Genomic DNA, 21,383 nt, shown 5'->3' with positions numbered 1-21,383 from the left:
TCGTGATCCACCCGCCTCGGCCTCCCAAAGTGCTGGGATTACAGGCTTGAGCCACCGCGCCCGGCCGAGACATCTTCATAGATATAATTTGTAAAGCTGACAAGCTTTGTTTCATGTGTTTCTTTTTCCTGAGTCAGAGAAAGAGAAGCTTAATTTAGATCAACAAACATCTAGGCAGGCAACGTTCTAGGTGCTGAAGGCACGAAGATGAATGAGATACAGTTCAGTCCAATCCTGTGCAATGAGGTAGCCACTTTTATGTGGCTATAGATCACTTAAAAGTGTGGCTAGCATGATTCAGGCATTGAATTTTAAATTTTATTTGATTTTAATGTATTTAAATTTAAATAGCCACATGTGACCTGGGTCTACTATATTAGACAACACAGGTCTAAGGCAAACCCAGTAGATGACTTGTGGTTACCAAAGAAAAGATGCATAGTTTGGCTTTTTTTCCTGTTTTAAAATAAAAGTGGCTGATACGGTTTGGGGTGTCCCCACACAATTCTCAACTTGAATTGTATCTCCCAGAATCCAGAATTCCCACGTTGTAGGAGGGACCCAGGGGAAGGTAAATGAATCATGGGGGCCAGTTTTCCCTGTGCTATTCTCTTTCTCTTTCTCTCTCTCTCTTTTTTATTTTGAGACAGAGTCTCACTGTCGCCTCGTCTGAAGTGCAATGGTGCAATCCTGGCTCACTGCAACCTTGTAACCTCTGCCTCCCGGATTCAAGCCATTCTCCTGCCTCAGTCTCCCAAGCAGCTGGGATTACAGGATTGGGCCACCATGCCCAGCTAATTTTGTATTTTTAGCAGAGATGGGGTTTTACCATATTAGCCAGGATAGTCTTGAACTCCCGACTTTAGGTGATCTGCCTCCCTCGGCCTCCCAAAATGCTGGGACTACAGGCATGAGCCACTGCTCCTGGCCCTGTGCTATTCTCACAATAGTGACTAAGTGTCTCAAGATCTGATGGGTTTATAAGGGGTTTCCACTTTTGCTTCTTCCTCATTTTCCCTTGCCATCACCATGTAAGAAGTGCCTTTCACCTCCCACAGTGATTCTGAGGCCTCCCCAGCCATGTGGAACTGTAAGTCCAATTAAACCTTTTTTCTTCCCAGTCTCGGGTATGTCTTTATCAGCAGCATGAAAACGGACTAATACAGTGACCTATTAATTTTCTGGATTTCGGGGTGAGGATGAGGAAAATGCTGCAATAGTTTCAGAAAGTAAATAGCAACAAGGAAAACAATGATACAATTCTGTTTAAAATATGTCCTATTGATTCAAATGTTCCCTAACATATTCAGAATGCAAAGGCATTGCCTGCTTCAGAAAGCTCAAGATAGTGAGGGTGAAAAAACTGAGGTCTAACAAACCTACTTCAAGTGTTATCTTTAGCATCCATTGTTCTTTTTATAGTAGGCTCAGTATCAAAGATCAGGAAAGGATGAGTGAGTTAGTAAACTTGCTTACAAAGGAAATTTCTCTGATGGAGTGAGATGGGCCATTCCCAAGATATTCTTAATTTGCTCACATTAAAAGAGACAGAAGAGTTGGAAGCTTAGAATTGAATTATTTTTCTTTAGGAGAAACAAAACAATAGAATATTCTGTGAAATAATTGGGAATGGTCAATAGCACTTAATATCTTTTTGTTAAGTATGAGCAATTAGTTGTTAATTTAATCCATATTTTCATATGCAAGGTGAATTTTGTTTGGCAAATTCTGTTCACTCTCAACCGTGGACAGAAATTCTATCACTTTGTTTTTTACTAAATTATAATGTATTAAAATTATTTTTAAATGTCTAAAGCACTATCAAGTCACGCAAGTCAGAGGGAAAGTGAAAATACTTCAAATAGTATTTCTAAGACTAAGGTCAAATGGCTATAACCAATAACAAGTACCTGAATTTTACCTGTCATTATCTGATATGTGAGTGAGAACTTCTAAGGTTAATCTTTTATTTTTGCAGATTTATCATAATTTTTTTTAAAGAGGTCAAACACTGTGGCAGCTGGATTCCCAGAGCAGCTGTGCATGACAGCTCCTGATAGAATAGACCACTGTGGTTACACTTGACTACATCCTGAGCTAATAGTGCTCTAGGCATTTCCTGCGGAGTGCATCCTCCTGGAACTGCGGCTTCTTTTGACCCTAAGCAAATATAAGTTAAATTAAAGGGGGTAGTTTCAGCCACAGCGCCTCAGTGCTCTTTCAGAGCAATCTCTGTCAAACAAGGGGCATTGTCAGAAATAGTATACTCTGGATTTAACGAAACTTCACAGAAACGGATTTGTCTCTGAATAGCTGGATTTCATGTTGTCCAAATCATAACACATCTCTATGGCTGTAATCTTTTGGAAGTGTGACTCAGAATAAGATGTGCATGAAGGTTTTACTAGACTTTTATAGGAGTTGAGGCAAGAAACAAAAGTTTGCATATTCAATGAAATGGCAGCAATATTGGAAATTGAGTTTGGGTATGAAAAACTTGTAATTTGCATCTTTAGTTATTCAAATAATTCATCCATCAGAAAATGGTGACACTTTTCATATCATTTCTGGGCTTTTTCTACAGAAATTAAATTTAAGGCTAGGCTCAGGGCTCATGCCTATAATCCCAGCACTTTGGGAGGCTGAGGTGGGCAGATTGCATGAGGCCAGGAGTTTACAACCAGTCTGGCCGACATGGTGAAACTCCATCTCTACTAAAAGTACAAAAATTAGCTGGGAGTGGTGGCACACACCAGTAATCCCAGCTACCCAGGAGGCTGAGGCCAAGAATCAGGAGGCAGAGGTTGCAGTGAGCCTATATTGTGCCACTGCACCCGAGCCTGGGTGACAGAGCAAGACCCTTTCTAAAACAAAATTAAAAGTTAAAATTAAAAATTAACACTAAAACATTGCATTATATTTGTAATTTCCTATGGAAGTAAATTGAATTTCCTTATACAAATGCAAATGGTGAAAACTATAATCTATTCAGCCCTTCCCAGAATTATAGCTGCATAAACCCAGGTATAAATTAGTAAATAAAGCTGAGTTCAGTGGCTTATGCCTGTTATCCCAATGCTTTGGGAAGCTAAGGCAGGAGGATCTCTTGAGCCTAGGAGTTTGAGACCAGCCTGGGAAATATAATGAGACCCCCATCTTTACAAAAAAAAAAAAAAATAGCTGGGTGTGGTTGCATGTGCCTGTGGTCCCAGCTACTTGAGAGGCTGGGATGGGAGGATTGCTTGAGCCCAGGAGGTAGATGCTGCAGTGAGCTATGATTGCACTACTTCACTCCACAGCCTAGTCCGCAGAGTTAGATCTTGTCTCAATAAATAAATAAATAAATAAATAAAAAGGAGAAATTAGAGAATGAGTTAGCATCATAATATAAAACGTGACTATAAATTAGATCTGTATATCCATGGTAGTAAATAACACAATACTTAAATCATCAGTCTCCTGATGAAGAGTCTTGGCTCTGGAACCAGACTGCTGGGGTTCCAGTCTGGCTTTTCAAGTTACTAAGTGCAGTTCTAGAGTAGGTTTCCTTTTTTTCTTTCCTTTTTTTTAAAACAGGGTTTTACTCCAAAACCCAGGCTAGAGTGCAGTGGTGCAATCACGGCTCACGGCAGCCTGGACTTCCCTGGGCTCAGGCAATCCTCCCACCTCATGCTCCTCAGTGCTGGGACTATAGGCATGTACCACCACTCCAGGCTAATTTTTAAAATTTTTATAGAAACAGGATCTTGCAGTGTTGCCCAGGCTGGTCTCAAATTCCTGGGCTCAAGTGATCTGCCTGCATCTGCCTCTCTCTGTGCCCGGCCTAAGGCAGGTTTCTTAATCTCCCCTAGACTCTTTAACTGTATAATGAGAAGAACAATAATAATGCCTCTGGTAGAAGGCTTCTGTCAGAATTTATTGACAAAACCCTTTCATTGGTTAACACAGTGACTGGCACATTAAATGTGGCTGTTAATTACTGTATGTGTATTATTACATATGGACGCTTGTAACCTATCTATTGGGTATGAGCCTTGTTTCCACAGCTTGATTGCAAGTTTTGAGAGGGCAAGGACCAGCTCACATAGTCCTCTCATCACCTAGCACAATGTCTTATAAATTTAATAGGTCAGTAACAAAATTTAAAACTAAAGGGCAATTTGAGGCTAGATTGATTATAAAGGCCCTTGATTCTCAATTTCCCTAGACCTACCCTAGGCCTGTCTCCTACTCTAGTACAACCAGAGTCCCCTTTGAGTTGTGGCAATGGGAGCTCTTGGCTGCTGACTACTTAACAGCATCCAATTCAATCAAGTGCTTACAAAAGTAGTCAAAGGTCTGAGGCTGTAATGCATGAGAGTTTCCAGACAGTCATGGGATTTAGGAGCTGTTTCTTTGTTTCTTAGGTATTTCTGGCTACTGGGCGGTTTGTAATTTCTTTGTCTCACCTAAGTGAAATCATGTAGAATATAATTTATGTCCTCCCTCTTTAGCTCTTCTCATGGGATAGTGATGAACTAGCTAGTATTTTTACCATCAAAGGACCGACTATCACTGTCTGAACAACTCATCTGCAACAAGCTACCATATCACCCATGGTCAACGAACTGACTGATTTTTTTAAAAAATGCTTTCCAAGTTTTACTTCTGTTTTCCTTTTCCTTTTTTTTTTTTTTTTACTCAACTGGGCTATTCACAGAAAGAATAAAGTTTAATACTGGTACATATTGACTTCTTCCTCCTGTTTGTGAAATGCCGAATACAGCAGCTCTAGGTTTGGCAAGGCTGGGTTTCCTTACCCAGTGGTGTGAGAGTTGCACCGTAACTTAGTATAATCCATAGGTTGAATGCAGGGCTTTGAGAATCTAAAATATTTGCATCTTCACAAGAAATATTTGGAAAATTTGCATAAGTCCTAGTAAATCCACAGTTGGGAGTGAATAGAGTTTACCAAACTAAATTCACCTAGCATATGAAAATGTACATAAAACAAAATTAACATACTTAGCAAAAAGGTATTTAGTGCTTCCGGTCACTCTCAATTTTTTCACATAATATTCTACTGTTTTCTTTTTCCTAAAAAATAATTGTTTTAAGCTCCCAACTCTTTTGTCTCTTTTAATTTGAGCAAATTAAAAGTATCTTGGGGCTGGGCGTCGTGGCTCACGCCTATAATCCAAGCACTTTGGAGGCCAAGGCAGGCGGATCACCTGAGGTTGGGATTTCAAGACCAGCCTAACCAACATGTTGAAACCCCGTCTTAAAATAAAAAAAAAGTATCTTGGGAATGGCCCATCTCACCCATTAAAGTTTCCTTTGTAAGCAAGTTTGCTAATTCACTTATCCTCTCCTGCTCTTTGATACTGAGACTACTATAAAAAGGACAATGGATGCTAAAGATAACACATGAAGTAGGTTTCTTAGACTTTTTTTTTGGACCCTTGCTATCTTCAGCTTTCTGAAGGCCAGGTAGTATCTGCATTCTGAATATGTTAAGGGACATATGAATCCATAGGACGTATTTTAAACAGAATCGTATCATTGTTACCCTTGTTGTTATTTTACTTTCCCAAACCATTGCAGTGCTTTCTGCCAGTGACATTTTCTCATCCACAGCCAGCTCTGTCTGCAGTTCCTTTTTGCTATTTCTTCTGTTGGCTTCCATTTTAATTTAAAAAATAAATTTCTAATCTTTTCGTTCTCTTCTGTCAGTGTATACCTGCAGCTGCACACACGTTTGATTATAGCTGAACAGTGTTGTGGAAAATCTTGCAACTAGATTCCGAAATGACAGGCGGTGTAATTTACAAAGTACAAAAGTGTTCTGTTAAAGCACTGTCAGCAATAAATAAAAACAGCTTCTTGGGGGGAGGAAATAACATTGGAGAGATCTAGGCTGAAGGAGGAAACAATCTACACTGTTAGGAAGAGCCACATCTAGGGAAGCAGCTGAGGGCCAAGGACAACAGAAACACAAGAGGCTCCTGATCTCAGGCAGTCCTCCAGGAGGCACCTTACAGAGGGCAGTTAGGTTGCCTTGATTTGCCAATTTCTCTCTTGAAAACTGGACCTTTATTTCCCAAGGACTACTCATTCAGCATTGTTGAGCACCTAAACTGTGCTGGAGACTGCACCGGAACTGGGCTTACGAAGATGAGAAGTGCACACAGTTTCTGTCTTCAGACACTCCCTAGAGTTTTTAAAACAGAACATCTTAAGAGGGAGTTATAAGGGGCCCTGTTGCAAAAAGAGAGCAGCAACTACAATCTTGGAAGAGCCCTCAGGATGCCACAGAGGAAGTGAGCTGTAATCACAGAATTTCGAAAGGCTTTTGTATCTTTCGACAGTAAATGAAAAAATGAAATACATTGTCCGAAAGAGAAAGAATTGGGATGTTGGATGAGATTTTATACGGAAGAGTTAAAATATATTTAACTGGAGCAGGGACTTACAAGGACAGACAAGTCCCTTACATTGTCAGTAAAGGGTCCAGGTTACAAACGAATTATAACGATCAGACGAGCGCCCGCGTGCAGCGCCGCCTGCAGACGCGCGCCTCGCAGCCTTCAGTTAACGCTGACAGCTGTTCACCACCATCCAGCTAGGAGCGGGAAAGTCCGCCCACTTCTGCCAGATTTTGCACACAACACAGTAGAAAGGGCACTCTTATGACTCCCAGTCTTTTTCTCCCCTAATCGCCTGCGATTTTAGGGCTCTTCGGGGAGTATGTCTGCGGGATTTAAGAGGTTTTTTTCCTCGTTCTCTTTTGAAGAAGTGATAAGCATTTAAATTAGCGGCAGGGCGGTTAACACCCGCAGCCCAGGCCTCCCTACACGCCTCGTCGCTCGTCCGTGTTCACTCCACGCCTGGCTTCGGGTAGGAGCCGCACAGCGCCAACGGTCGCCGGGTCCCAACGGCTCCCAGGCGGCGCGAGGCAGGAGTTGCGTGCAGGGCCTCGCCGGACCGCTGCGAGTTCAGAAGGCGCGGGGAGGGAGGCGAGGCCCAGCCGCGGGCGGCTTTTGACGAACGGCCCTGACAGCCAATGGGAAGCCCGGTCGACTCTCCCGCCCCTGCCAATAGGGAGCAGGACCCGGGCCGGGGGGCGCTTCCCGCAGGCCGCAGCTGGATTCGATCCTGCGCGACGGATGCGAAGGCGGGGGCGGAGGCTCGGCCCGGGCGGCGGGGAGCTGCCTAAGGGAGGAGGGAAGACCGGAAGCTACGGTCGCGTCCCCATCCTTAGATTCGCTCCCTCGGGCAGGAGCGGAGACGGAGGAGGAGGGAGAGGCTGAATGTTGGCTCGGTAATACAGGGGAGCGGCCGCTCCGGAGCGTCATCCCAGGGCGCCCCTCTCAGTCCGTGCGCGCTCCTCAGCCGCCAGGCTCTTGGCCGTGCAGTCCCCGCGGACGGCCGGGCCTCGGAGACCCTCGCTGAAGAGGCGCTGCTGGCGGCGAGGACTGGCTGACGGCATCCGAGGCGCGCTCCCCACCGCCACCCCCACCCGCCTGCCCGCCGGTCCCTCCGGCCGCCGCCATGTCCTCCTCCTCTTCCTCCCCCAGGGAGACGTACGAGGAGGACAGGGAGTACGAGAGCCAGGCCAAGCGTCTCAAGACCGAGGAGGGGGAGATCGATTACTCGGCCGAGGAGGGCGAGAACCGCCGGGAAGCGACGCCCCGGGGCGGGGGCGATGGCGGCGGCGGCGGCCGGAGCTTTTCGCAGCCGGTAACAAAGCGCGGCCCCCCTGTCCGCCGGGCTTGGCGGCTCCCCGGGAAGCAGGGCCGGGCGGCGGGGCCTCGGCGCGCGGCCTCCCGCTCGCTTCGTTAGCCTTTTCCGCTGCGCCGACCCAACTGGGGAAGCGCCCCCTCTTTTCTTTGGGGCTTGTATTCTGGCCTCTACCTGTTTCCCGCATCCCAACTGCGAATCTGGCCCTGTCCTGGCCGCAGGCCCCACCGCGAGTCCAGTGCCGGGCCCTGAACTTGGGGAGGGTCGCGGCGCGGGGGCGGCGGGGAGGCGTCGCTTCCGCTCAGGGGGGTTTCGGGGTGCGCAGAGCTCTTTGTTAGTTTAACTCATCGGGCTCCGGGCCAGCGTCGGGACCACCGGTTCCCTTCAGCCCCTCTACCCGCAGTCTCCGCGCGCTGGTCACCATCTCGGGATGGTTGAGTCGGCTCCACCTGGGGCTCTCTCCGCCTCGGTCCTATGGAGAGCCGTAACTAAATAACAGATTATGCCTTGGCGTTCACATGCTAGTTCCCTTGTAGGTTTAATTTAAAAAATTGTAAAATTAAACTCTTTTGACGTGCATCCTTTGCTACCCAGTTTTGTGATGATTGCTCAGTACACTTTTTACCTCTTCCGTTACACTTACAAAAGTGTTGGCCGCTGTTGGTACATCTCTCCCTTCAAGTAAAACAAATCTTAGAATTACTAAAGTTTTTCATTGGTAATTTATTCCAGATTTGCCCCGTGAAAGGATGAACTGAACTCGGCTCCATTAAACACACATTCCTAGAGCCATGTCTTTCTCTTACAAGAAATGTTAGCGTGAGGCAGAAGGAATGTGATCATTTTGTCCACAGCAGTTAGCTTTAGTTGGATGGAAACTTAAAGGAAACAAAGCGGAGCAAACGTTATTGCCCTTTTTTGGTGCACTTAAGCTGTCTTAATGACTTAGATGCTTTTTAGACATTTAACACATATGAATTGTGATTAATTCTGCAAACTTTAACCGGATTTACGAAATTGTACACATATATCCTAGTATTAGGTTAAAAGGCTTTTAACCTTACTTTTTAAAAATAAGACGTACATTGCCCTTTAAAGCCGTTTGAATTTTTAAATTAAAAAAAAAAGGCTGGTCAGTAGTCCCCAGCGTTACAGTTTCAGTTACCAGGATATGAGGGCAAACTTTGCAACACATTTAAAAAAGGAACTTTTTCTTTCTCAAAATCTTCTTATGGTTAGCTATTAGTTTAGGTTTTTGTGCCTAGCTATTTGAAATATTCTAAGTGTAACTTGGAAGTGTGAACAAAGGAAATGCATTTTTTCTTAGCAAGTTTCAATTCAAAGCCAACTCTATTGTGGAAATTGGAAACAGGAATATTATAACTGATATTTAGACGTATTTGATCAGTGGACCTCTTTGCTAGAAATCTTGCTTGGGTTTTTGTGTAGCATTATGAAATGTCTTCAGGCATTTTGGAAAGACACTTAAATCCGTATATCAAAATTTGTTTTTGAAAACAGATAAAGCATTAAACCAATAGCATTATTTTGGATGTTGGGAAGAAAATAACATACAATGAATGTATCCAAAGCGAAGTGTGTGGAGCAATGGCAGCAGCACTGAGTAGGGTTTGGGGATGGTCAAGAGTCTAGTCTTAGCGCACATTTTATTTTTATTTTTGAGAGGTTCTCACTCTATGGCCTAGGGCTGGAGTGCAGCAGCGCAATCAAGGCTCACTGCTTGCGATCTTCCTACCTCAGCCTCCCTGGCTTAAGCGTCCTACCTCAGCCTCCCTGGTTGCTGGAACTGCAAGCCCGCACCACCACGCCGGGCCTTATTATTATTATTTTTTTCACCCTGTATTTTGTAGAGAAGGGGTTTCACCATGTTGCCCAAGCTGGTCTCTTATCTCCTGGGCTCAAGCTATCCACCTGACTCGGCTTCTCAAAGTGTTGGAATTGCAGGCGTGAACTACCGCACCTGGCCTTACCTTACAATTTATGTGAGCCTGAGAAAGTCAGTTTGCTACTCTGAGTTCTCTTAGTCTGTAAAATAGGAAGGTTGAAACACATGCCTTTTTTACCAGAAGCTATAGTTAAGTGATTAACATAATGCTAATGCTGTTTGTAAGTTACCCAGGCAGGAACTGATATAAGCAGATTGAGGTATAAATTTTAGTTTTTTGTTTATCTTACTGCTGATAAAGGGTGAATTGTTTTCATTTAACGGTAAAACCATTATTGTACTATGAAATCTAATGAAGCTTTATCTTGTTTTAAAATATTTTTCATGTAATTTTTTGGTACTATTTTGAAATCATGGCAACTGTGGAATCCTGTATATAACATTCTACTACTAGGATAGGCATTCTCCGGATAGAAGTGTACTGTCCTGTGCTGCTTCATTCAGAGATTTGGTAATTCATCGTAACTGAAAAGGGTTTTACGCAACTAAAGTGGTCCCTTCAGCCCAGAGAAGAAATACGTTTGTGGTCAGACTGTTAAAGTAAATGCAGATTAGGTACAATGATGGCATTCTTTTCAACTCTAGTTCAAAGTTTGTAAAGTGCAAAGTAAGACTTTGAAGACTTATATTGTTTGGTTTTTATGATTAACCTTAAGTGCTTTGATAATATATTAACTAGATTTTAAAGAGGAAAATGAGTATTTAAGAAAAACATGGTGGTTCTACAAATGCTCTGAACTTTGAATGAATAATTATGAGTGATCATTGTGTTGAAGGTATAAAGAAAATGAGAGAATTAGTAATTCGGATGTGAGAAATAAAACACCCTTCAAATTTGTGTCTTCTGGTAGTTTTTTTTAATAGAGCAAAAAACTCCTAGGGTTTTTCACGTTCATTGAGCTGCATTGTTGAACAAGGCTTGATTATAGAGGTTCCTGCCACGTATTATACAATTACTTTTTTCTTATGGAGTACTGTTCTTAAATTTAATAGGCATGACCTTCAAGATCATATTAATAGTAAGTTTCTGTATCTCTTTACTTTTAAGAAGGCAACTTGACTTGGAAATGCTAAGAGTTCATTTGGCAAAACCACTTGAGGAATTGGGACAGAGTGCTAATTTTTATTTTGGAGATTTAAAAAATTTTACTCTTTTCTGGAGTTGTGAATAAACAGGCAAATCAAAGTTTATTAAGTGGTTTGTTTGCTGATGAAGTGAAAATTTGTTTCTCAACTTTTAATAAATAGACGTGGAAGATGACAAAATGCCAAGATAAAATTGTAGCTCCTAGGATCTCCATAGAAAGGATTATACAGCACATAGAGAATCCAGTTTGAAGATACACTATTCTATTGTACTTGCACAATGTAAATTATAGATGATAGCAATACTACTGTGATCTATTGGATGCATATGGGTTGGGAGATGGGATGAGGTCACTTAGCTCCCACTGGGGAAGTTTAGAAGACTGTGTAGTAGCTACTTCCTGGAAATAAAAGAGTTAAAGGACATGTGCCCCAGAGGTAAATGCCAGAGCCTAAGACTTGCATAGCAGTCTTGTCTTGTGTCTCCACCAGCTAAGCTGTTCTAGTAGAGTGAGGATTTTTAGGCCTAGTTTGGGGCAAGAAATGAAAAGTAGTAGGTTTTACCATCTTTTGGTTTTAACAAGTGATTGTTTTTTCATGTTAGTACTTTACAGTGAAAAGAGGTGTTCATAGAGTCAGTAGCACAGCCAGTGTCTTGGCTCTGCTAACAAGTTTTTTCACTTAACCTCTCTGGAACTCAGAGATCTCTATGATCTCTTACCTCATTTAAAAACATAATAATTGAGCTTCTACCATATGTCAGGTGATGGGGCTATAACAGTGAAAAAAATTACATATCTAAAAATCTGTGATTCTGCATTGGATATTGCTTACCTCCATGAAACAGAATGCAACTTTTAGGGCTTACAGCCACAGCAACAACTCACATGAGCTTACGGGAAACAAAAAAGGGAGTAGGGGTAGAGGATTTATTGACCCATGTAACTGGGAAAGCCAAATTGTGACAGTGGTTTTAGGCATGGCTGGAACCAGGGATATAGATGATGTCATAGGGACTTGATTGTCTTTCCATGATTCAATTCTCCTTCCCTCTGTAGTGCTAAAGCTAGGCTGACATTCTTACAGCTAGCAGCTAAAGAGCATCTTCTGTCTTTCTCATCCCATATTTATCCCTTCTTATCAAGCATTTTTGATCTTCCCCTCTTCTCTCATCTAATCTCCAGGCCACCTCTGAGGTTGAGGAGGCATGACTGTGTGATTGAAAATACCAGTGCATGATCATAATATGGAGTTGAGGAGGTTGTTTTTGTTTTTGTTTGCATGTTTTTATTTTTAAGCAGAAGGGGTAAGGAATTCCGAGTAGGCAAAACCAAATGATTTCTATTATATGAGCAAAAAAACCCGCTTATTTTTAAGTTACTTGACTGATATGGCTGTAATTTTACATCTTTGTTATGTGGTCAAATGTACCTAAAAACTTTGGATAGGAAAGATAGTTGCCCAATATTTTAGATCTGTTATGTTGTTTCTTTACAAAGAGAAAAAGACCAAGAGATGTAATTATTTAATTTAGTAAGGAAACAATGTGATTAAACATTGTATGAGTTAGAATGATATTTGCAGCTGCCCGTTAAAACTTTGTCCCTTGATGTATATGAAGTGTCCAGAGTAAGATAGGGGATAGTTTATGTCTGGAAATACTGTACTCATTATTAGAATTACATTGATAAATTTTAATGTATCCAGAGAAAGCTTACTGGAATAGAGAAAGCACTAGAAATCGCATCATAAAAGGAGTGACAGAAGAACCTGGAGGATATTTAGCCTGAAAAGTAAATTTAGGTGTGGCTTAATAAATCATTACAAATATGGTAATTGGAAGGTTATCATGTAGAAAAGGGAAATGTAGTTGAGATAGGGTATGCTAACTAATGTTTATTGAACCTTTGTGTATACTGTACTAAGCTTTTCTTCTCTTCAGTAGAATCTAGTCCTTAATTTGCAGAAGTCAAAATTAGCATTTCAATTTAGTATTTCTGTGAAGAGGGAATTGTGAAAAAATAAAAAATAAATAAAAAAGGAAATAGTAGTATTATTAAAATTTGTTCCTGAAATGGCCTTTGAAGGGCTGGAAATTTGCAATGGCTATAACTAGACTGGTCTAGAGCCTATAGTGGAGACCAAATAATGCCACTGTTATAGTTAACCCAGTTTACCTAAAGAAGAGATTATGCAAGTTTGTAAACTGCGTGTATGTTGCAGGCATGCCTTCTTTTTCTGGATGTGCAGCTGGGATATTGTTTCTACTCTGGTAACCAATAGATACAGAAAGGAGAGAGCCTAGGTAACTAAACATCTGAAATGGAAAGGACTTGGGCTCCTGTATGAGAAAGGATTAAAAAAGGACTCCTTAAGCTGGAGAAAACGTGACCACAATATTAACATATTGATGGGAGGCAAAAACAAGACTGATTTATTCACTACTTTAGGAATCAGATTCATGATATGATGCTTATAAGAGGTTATTTTAGAATAGGTAAAATAATCTCTACAGGCCAGGCAAGATAGCTCACGCCTGTAATCCCAACAGTTTGGGAGGCTGAGGCTGGCATATCACTTGAGGCCAGGAGTTCAAGACCAGCTTGGCCAAAATGGTGAAACCCTATCTACTAAAACCACAAAAATTAGCCAAGTGTGGTGTTGCATTCCTGTGGTCCCAGCTACTTGGGAGGCTGAGGCAGGAGAATCACTTGACATGGGAGGCAGAGGTTGCAGTGAGCCCTTGCGCCACTGCACTTCAGCCTGGGTAACAGAGCGAGACTCCGTCTCAAAAAACAAAGTCTCTATACATGACACCAGGTTTCTTGTCATCAGTATATAGTATAGGTTGAGAAATAAGTGATTTAAGAAAAGTATGAGTATTTTGGGGGAAAAAGGGAGGAAAATGTGAAGCTCTGGAGAGGATGGTAGACAAATAGTTTGAAAAGATACCTTTGATGTATTAGTTTTGTATTTGGAAACAGCCATAGGTTTTTAAAAAGTAAAACACTACAGAAAGAATGAGAAAATTGTATGTTAAAGAAAAGGGGACATAATTTAAAAACAGAAATATCAAGGTAGGTAAACTTATGAATGGCAGATTCATTGAGTGGGAATAAGGGAAATACAAGGTGGGTGAGGTGTATGTTTTCTGCCTTGAGGTCTAGATAATCGCATCTTCCCCTAATTATCATATTGATGATATTTAACATCGTCCAGCTTTTAAGTGATAACTGTGGTTTCAGTTTTATTCCATTTAGAAATATTAAATAATTTATTAAAATGAGATTTTTTTGAGATATTTAACAATTGATTGTATATAATCCATTTCTTTGTAAGAAGACCAATTTGAAAAACAGTCCTTTTTTTTTTTAGCACTATATTCATGATAGTGGGTACCTATAATGGGAAATGGGGGGTAGTAAGAGATGTGATCAGTTTATTTTTTTTTTTATTTTTATTTTTTTTTATTAGACAGGGTCTCACTCTGTCACCTGGGCTGGAGTGGCACAATCTCGGCTTGCTGCAACCTCCACCTCCCAGTTTCAAGCAATCCTTCCACCTCAGCCTCCCAAGTAGCTGGGGACTATAGGTGTATCCACCATGCCCAGCTAATTTTGGGTATTTTTGCTAGAGATGGGGTTATGCCGTATAGCCCAGGCTGGTCTCGAACTCCTGAGCTCAAGTTATCTGCCCACCTCTGCCTCTCAGAGTGTTAGGATTACAGGTGTGAACTACCACACCCAGCCAATATGTTTTATTTATTAAATTGGATGATGAGTTCATGTTTTTTTTTTTTTTTTTTTTTTGAGATTGAGGCTCTGTTGCCCAGGCTGGAGTGCAATGGCACGAGCTCAGTTCACTGCACACTTTGCCTCCTGGGTAGCTACAGACCACCACCCCCGGCTCATTTTTGTATTTTTAGTAGAGATGGGGTTTCACCATGTTGGCCAGGCTGATCTTAAACTCCTGACCTCAGGTGATCTGTCTGCCTTGACTTCCCAAAGTGCTGGGATTACAGACGTGAGCCACTGTGCCTGGCCATGGGTATTTATAATAAAGTTCTTCATACCTTTTTGTAGGCTTTAAATATTATAAAATAATTTTGCAACTTTTTATTATATAAAATGTTCAACTTACGTATACCCTTCATTTAGATTCAGCAGTTTTTAACTTTTTGCTGTATAGGGTTTATCTCTATGTCTGTATATGTATATTTATATACATACTTTTTTCCTCTAAACTATTTGAAAGTAAATTTCAAACATCATGACATCTCATGAAGTATCACAATGTTCCTAAGAATAAGGATGTTCTTTTATGTAACCATTACTATTATCACTATTTTCTTAAAAAAGACGATGATAATTAATTCTATTATGTTAACCTAATATCCTGTCTGTATTCAGATTTCTTTAGTTGTTCTTAATATGTGTCCGATAGCAGGTTTTTTTTTTTTTTTTTGTGAGACGGAGTTTCACTCTTGTTACCCAGGCTGGAGCGCAATGGCGTGATCTCGGCTCACCGCAACCTCCGCCTCCTGGGTTCAGGCAATTCTCCTGCCTCAGCCTCCTGAGTAGCTGGGATTACAGGCACTCGCCACCATGCCCAGCTAATTTTTTGTATTTTTAGTAGAGACGGGGTTTCACCATGTTGACCAGGATGGTCTCGATCTCTTGACCTCGTGATCCACGTGCCTCTGCCTTCCAAAGTGCTAGGATTACAGGCATGAGCCACCGCGCCTGGCCCCTGATAGCAGTTTTAACTGTTATATAGTAAAAGCTCACATATGCATTTGGTTGTGTTTTTGTTGTTGTTTTTTGTTTTTTTAAATTTGAGACAGAGTCTTGCTCTGTTGCCCAGGCTGGAGTACAGTGGCGCAATCTTGGCTCACTGCACCCTCCACCTCCCAGGTTCAAGCAGTTTTCTGCCTCAGCCTCTTGAGTAGCTGGGATTACAGGCACCCGACACCATGCCCAGCTAATTTTTGTATTTTTAGTAGAGACAGGGTTTCACCATCTTGGCCAGGCTGGTCTTGAATTCCTGACCTCATTATCCACCTGCATCGGCCTCCCTAAGTGCTGGGATTACAGGTGTGAGCCACTGCTCCCGGCCCAGCATTTGGTTGTTGTGTCTCTCTTTTTTTTTTTTTTTTTTTGAGATAGACTCTTGTTTTGTCGCCAGGTGCCAGACTGGAGTGCTGTGGCACAATCCCGGCTAACTGCAACCTCCGCCTTCTGGGTTCAAGCAATTCTCCTGCCTCAGCCTCCTGAGTAGCTGGGACTACAGACATGCACCACCATGCGCAGCTAATTTTTGTATTTTTAGTGCAGACGGGGTTTCACCATGTTGGTCAGGTTGGTCTCGATCTCTTGACCTCGTGATCCACCCGCCTCAGCCTCCCGAAGTGCTGGAATTACAGGCGTGAGCCACCATGCCTGGCCTGTTGTGTCTCTTACTCTCCATATAGAATCTTCCCTCCACTGTTTTTTGATACTTTTTGAAGAGTCCAGGCCAATACAGTTTTCTCTTGCCCTTTTATTTTACCTTTGCCATCTGATTTCTAAAATTGACTGAAATGATTCTCCTAATTATATCTTACAGTTTATTATTGTCTAATTATTTTGAGAGTAAATACGTGCTCTAAATTTGGCATTTAGGTAATATTGAGAGCTCTTCCAGCTTATTCATTTCTGGTTACATTTAAGAATGTAATGATGATATGCACATTTGATTGTTTAATTCATCTAGACAGAATCTCATTGTTAATGTTCCTTAAGAAAGTGTTGATTTACTTAGGGGAGAGTCAGAATGATTCGTTTCAAACTTAGTGGCATGTAAGGGATACCTGTTTAACCATAGCAAAGATTGAGCATAGCAATTCGAATAAATATCATGGATTGAATTAGTATTGGCAAAGGACTGAATTTGTTTTTTAGATTTGACAATATCCTGAGTAGTTCTGTGGTTACTTTATATATTTAAATCAGTTTCTTTCTTTCAGCTGTGACATACTTTTTTATTGGCAGGGCACTCCATTTGTTATATTTTCCTAATAGTCTTTATAATAAAGAAAAACTGATGAGTCATTTAAAATAGCCTTAAAGAGGTTTAATTTTCTTAAAACAAGCATTAAATTTTAATGGTAAAATAGTGCTTCAGATTAGTCTGCTTATAGGAGGAGAAAAAGTTGAATCAATTTCTTTTCGTATAGACAAAGATGTACATGGTGGAAGTCATTTCTGAAATTAAGATGTAAGAGAAGTGCCTGATGGCATTTGTAAATACATATCTTCATCTTAATGAAACTTGAATAAGTAAATGAAAGCTATTTGCATTTTCAAAGTAATTCTTACAGTTACTACATTTTAAAATAAACTTTAAGACCGTATTCTTAGGTTTGAAACATCCTGCCCGGCATACCTGAAGATACACAATATCCCATAGATGCCCAGGAGGACTTGCATTTTTGAGTAGTTCTTGTTAATCCTCCTGCCTTGTAAAGATGATACCCTTGTATAAATTTAAGTTGTCATGTGTACTATACTGCTAAGTGAGTAACTTCAAGTTATAGTGGGACTAGATAACCAATTAAACAAGAACAAAAGACAAAAGTATATAATCTTCATGTAGAGGAAGAATTTTTAGTTGGAACTTTTTGTTCATTTGGACTAGTTGAGATTTTGATTTTATGGAGGTAACACTGAAATAATGAGTATCAAATATACTTCCAGTTGTAGCATGCCCCATGTATCTGCTAAATTTTCTTTCTGGGATTTTCTTGAAGTTGAAATGTTACTAAGTAACATCTTTGTACTTCTTATTGAGGTAGAATGCTCCCTTTTCAGAAATAAAAATTTTTTATACAAACATTTAATTGATTATTCTTATATCATTTTGCTAACTTGTGAATTGCAATTTGGTTTGGGATATTAAAAATGTTTACTTTGTAAGCAGATTTGAATTTACTAAAAGATGCAATTCAACTTAGACGTATTGATTGATTGATTGATTGATTGATTGAGAGACAGTCTCTGTTTCCCGGGCTAGAGTGCAGTGGCACGATACTGGCTCACTGCAACCTCCCTCTTCTGGGTTCAAGCCATTCTCCCACTTCAGCCTCCCAAGTAGCTGGGATTACAGGCATGCACCACCACACTCGGCTAATTTTTGTATTTTTAGTAGAGATGGGGTTTCACCTTGTTGGCCAGACTGATCTCAAACTCCTGACTTCAAGTGATCTGCCTGCCTCGGCCTCCCAAAGTGCTGGGATTACAGGTGTGAGCCACTGTGTCTGGCCTTAGACTTAAAAATTTTTTAACGAAAAATTATTTTCTCTTGCTAGGAGGCAGGTGGAAGTCATCATAAAGTTTCTGTTTCACCCGTCGTCCATGTTCGAGGACTCTGTGAATCTGTGGTGGAAGCAGACCTTGTGGAAGCACTGGAAAAATTTGGGACAATATGGTAAGGACCATAGGGACTTCATGCAGATTGAAAACAGTGTGGTGGAACAAACCTTGATGTTTAGCATAGTAAATATTGTTTGTAATATATAAACAACGTAGTATCTGTTGTTTGCTTATGACTATTTCTTTGGAACGCTTTAAGCTTGTTATTTTTAACCTTCCTGGGTGATGCATGGATGTATTTTTGTGGAGCTATGATCACTTCTCACTCCCCAGCAAAGTTGTATAAAGAAATTATGTACACATTCCATCTGATTTTCAAATGAGGCCGTGAGTCCTATTCAAACACTCTTTAAATTAGTGAGTTGATTACACTCTTCGTCTTCAGAGTTTCAAGTAGTGATGCTTGAAACTATTGATTTTTTTGTTGTTCTTGATTTTGGGATATTTAGGAATTAATTGATAACTAAAAGTAAGTAGATTTAAGAGTAGACATTATTTGTTTAGGTTCATATTGCTATGAGTTCTTCTTATTTTTTAAAATAGTGTCTCGCTCTGTTGCCCAAGCTGGAGTGTAGTGCCACATTGATGGCTCACTGCAGCCTCCACCTCCTGAGCCCCGCTGATCCTTCCATTTCATCCTCCCTAATAGCTAGGACTACAGACACATGCCACCATGACTGGGTAATTTTAAAACTTTTTTTGTAGAGATTGGGGTCTCTCGACATTGCCCAGGCTGCTGTCCTGTGCTCAAGCTATCCTGCTACTTCAGCCTCTGAAAGTGCTGGGGTTATAGGTGCTATGAGTTATTAGTGCAAATCATGAGCAACATTTTATCCGTTTGTCTGCTTTTTGTGCTTCATATTCTCACATGTTCCCTGTCTCTTCCCACAACTGGTATATGCTTAAGAATATTAACTTAAGTGAAAACATAATTAGAAAAGTGAATCTGCTGCCAAAAATAGACACTCAAAAATTCTAAATTATTTTTGGAGTATGCCTGGCTGTTGTTCTTTTTTTAGTATAGATAATCTAGAGTTGACTTTATTATTTTGTCTTGATGAATATATTTAGAGTTTTTGTTATAGCTATCAAAGACACAGATCAAGTTGAAATATATAAATAGAAATTTCAGTGTATTTTCTGAGATAACCTTATTGCTTCAGTTTTATAAAAATTCATGTTAAGTTTTTGAGTATTGAGAGGATAATACATAAATAGATAGTGAAGTACTGATCAGAGATGTCCAGCAGAGGGTATCCAGCAGAAATGGATTATTTCTTCAAAGGAATAGTAGTATTAGGTGATACCTTCTATCATGGTATAATTTTATTTTCTTTGGTGAACTCATTGAGAGGTAAATGACTTGGCAAAGATACATTAACCTTGGATCTACAAACTGAGAATCCACATGGGCATAGTAAAGTCTATATGTTGAAAGTGTATCACTAAGTTGACTATCAATTCTCAGTCATTTGGAGTGGAAATTGGGATTAAGTCTGGGTGGAGAGTTACATATTGAAATAGACAGACTCCTTAGACCATTAGTCTTGCTGTTGGCAGTAGATTAACCCCAGTCTCTGTAAGGACCTTCTAATGATTATATAAGTGGCACATTGTTCTGTGGAATTATAAAGAGGTGGATGTCTCTGGTTTATTTTTCCTCTATTCTTGTATATTTAGGGCTTTAAAAGTTGTTTTCTTAGGCCAGGTGCAGTGTCTCATGCTTGTAATCCCAGTGCTTTGGGAGGCTGAGGCAAGTGGATCACGAGATCAGGAGTTTGAGACCAGCCTGACCCAACATGGTGAATCCCCATCCTACTAAAAATACAAAATGTAGCTGGGTGTGGTGGCCCATGCCTGTAATCCCAGCTACTCTACTCAGGAGGCTGAGGCAGGAGAGTCATTTGAAACTGGGAGGTGGAGGTTGCAGTGAGCTGAGATCATGCCACTGCACTTCAGCCTGGGTGACAGCAAGACTCCCTCTCAAAAACAAAAAAGTTATTAGGCAGATGCCAGAAAACAAGTTGATGAGCAAATACAAATGGAAACTTTAGGAAACATTAACTATTTTGATGTTAATTAGTACCATGACCTGAAGGTTGGGTATTAAAGAAATAGAACTATTTTTAATTAGTGAGTAATTTGAATTACTCCCTGGTGGCCTTAGCATTTTTAGACTCTGGGTTATTTGATAGTTAGTCTGTGGTAAAGTCTTTCATATATGAATGTCATTCAGTTAATTTGCATCACTTTGCCCTCAAGATTGGTAGTTATGTGGATAGAAAAGTCTGAAATAATTGGAACAAATTAGTGTGTAATTAAGAGCTTAATTGGCATAAATAAGTATAATAGGTGTTTCAGTTGTATGAAATTAACTTGCATAAGAGGTGGCTGCTATTAAGGCTGAAAGAACATTGAACAGCCTCCAATAGAAATTTTGCTTCAAAAATGTTATAATTTGTAAGCTTTACCTATTTTCTTCTTTATGTATTTATTTAATGGAATGTGTGGGTTTATAAACAATACAGAAACTGCTTATATTAAAAAGGTGAATCACCAAGTTCAATATGTAGTAAACTTATATCCAAAAAGCTAGATACATAGGAAGGAAGCTCAGAAGAAAATATAACATTAGGAATGATTGTATTGTGTCAGGATAAAATTGCTTGTGTTTTTTAACTTTTTTATTTTTCTATTCTTTACTGTGTTTATGCATTATAATTAAAAGAATATTTAAAATATATGTTGTATTTCTTTTCCCCCTTCTCTCCCATTAAAGGAGATATTAGGAAATGATTAGTTTTACAATATAACATTTGGGACCCAGTTTGTGCACTAAATCTATTGTCTTCTCCTATGTTTTTATTTAGAAATTTTTTTTTTTGAAGATGGAATCTTGCTCTGTCACCCAGGCTGGAGTACAGTGGCTCAATCTCAGCTCACTGCAACCTCTGTTTCCCGTTCAAATGATTCTCCTGACTCAGCCTCCTGAGTAGCTGGGATTACAGGCACCCACCACCTCACCTGGCTAATTATTGTATTTATGATAGAGATGGGGTTTCACTGTGTTGGTCAGGCTGATCTCAAACACCTGACCTCAGGTGAGCCACCCGCCTCTGCCTCCCAAAGTGCTGGGATTACAGGTGTGAGCCACTGCACCCAGCCGGTAAAGTTTTTTAAATTGCTGGAGTTAAAAGCCTTGA

At 40.5% G+C, this 21,383-nt stretch overlaps 1 protein-coding gene across 2 annotated transcripts in view; it reads left to right on the top strand.

The window, feature by feature from the left end:
- Nucleotides 1-7,159: 7,159 nt before the first annotated feature.
- HNRNPLL (heterogeneous nuclear ribonucleoprotein L like) overlaps nucleotides 7,160-21,383 on the top strand; it is a 41,603-nt gene continuing 27,379 nt past the window's right edge. The window contains exons 1-3 of one of the 2 annotated variants that reach the window (XM_064364010.1): nucleotides 7,160-7,300; nucleotides 7,557-7,719; nucleotides 18,117-18,235. In XM_064364010.1, coding sequence (XP_064220080.1) covers nucleotides 7,290-7,300; nucleotides 7,557-7,719; nucleotides 18,117-18,235 — 293 coding nt within the window. In that variant the 5' untranslated portion in view covers nucleotides 7,160-7,289. Of the gene's footprint in view, nucleotides 7,301-7,530; nucleotides 7,720-18,116; nucleotides 18,236-21,383 lie in introns of those variants that run through there. The other variant, XM_064364009.1, reaches the window with a different exon arrangement.

This window comes from Aotus nancymaae, unplaced genomic scaffold, assembly GCF_030222135.1.
Source record: "Aotus nancymaae isolate 86718 unplaced genomic scaffold, 86718_ANA_hifiasm-v0.15.2.pri h1tg000057l, whole genome shotgun sequence".
NCBI classification, from domain to species: domain Eukaryota; kingdom Metazoa; phylum Chordata; class Mammalia; order Primates; family Aotidae; genus Aotus; species Aotus nancymaae.
This window is presented reverse-complemented; position numbering and strand designations above follow the sequence as displayed.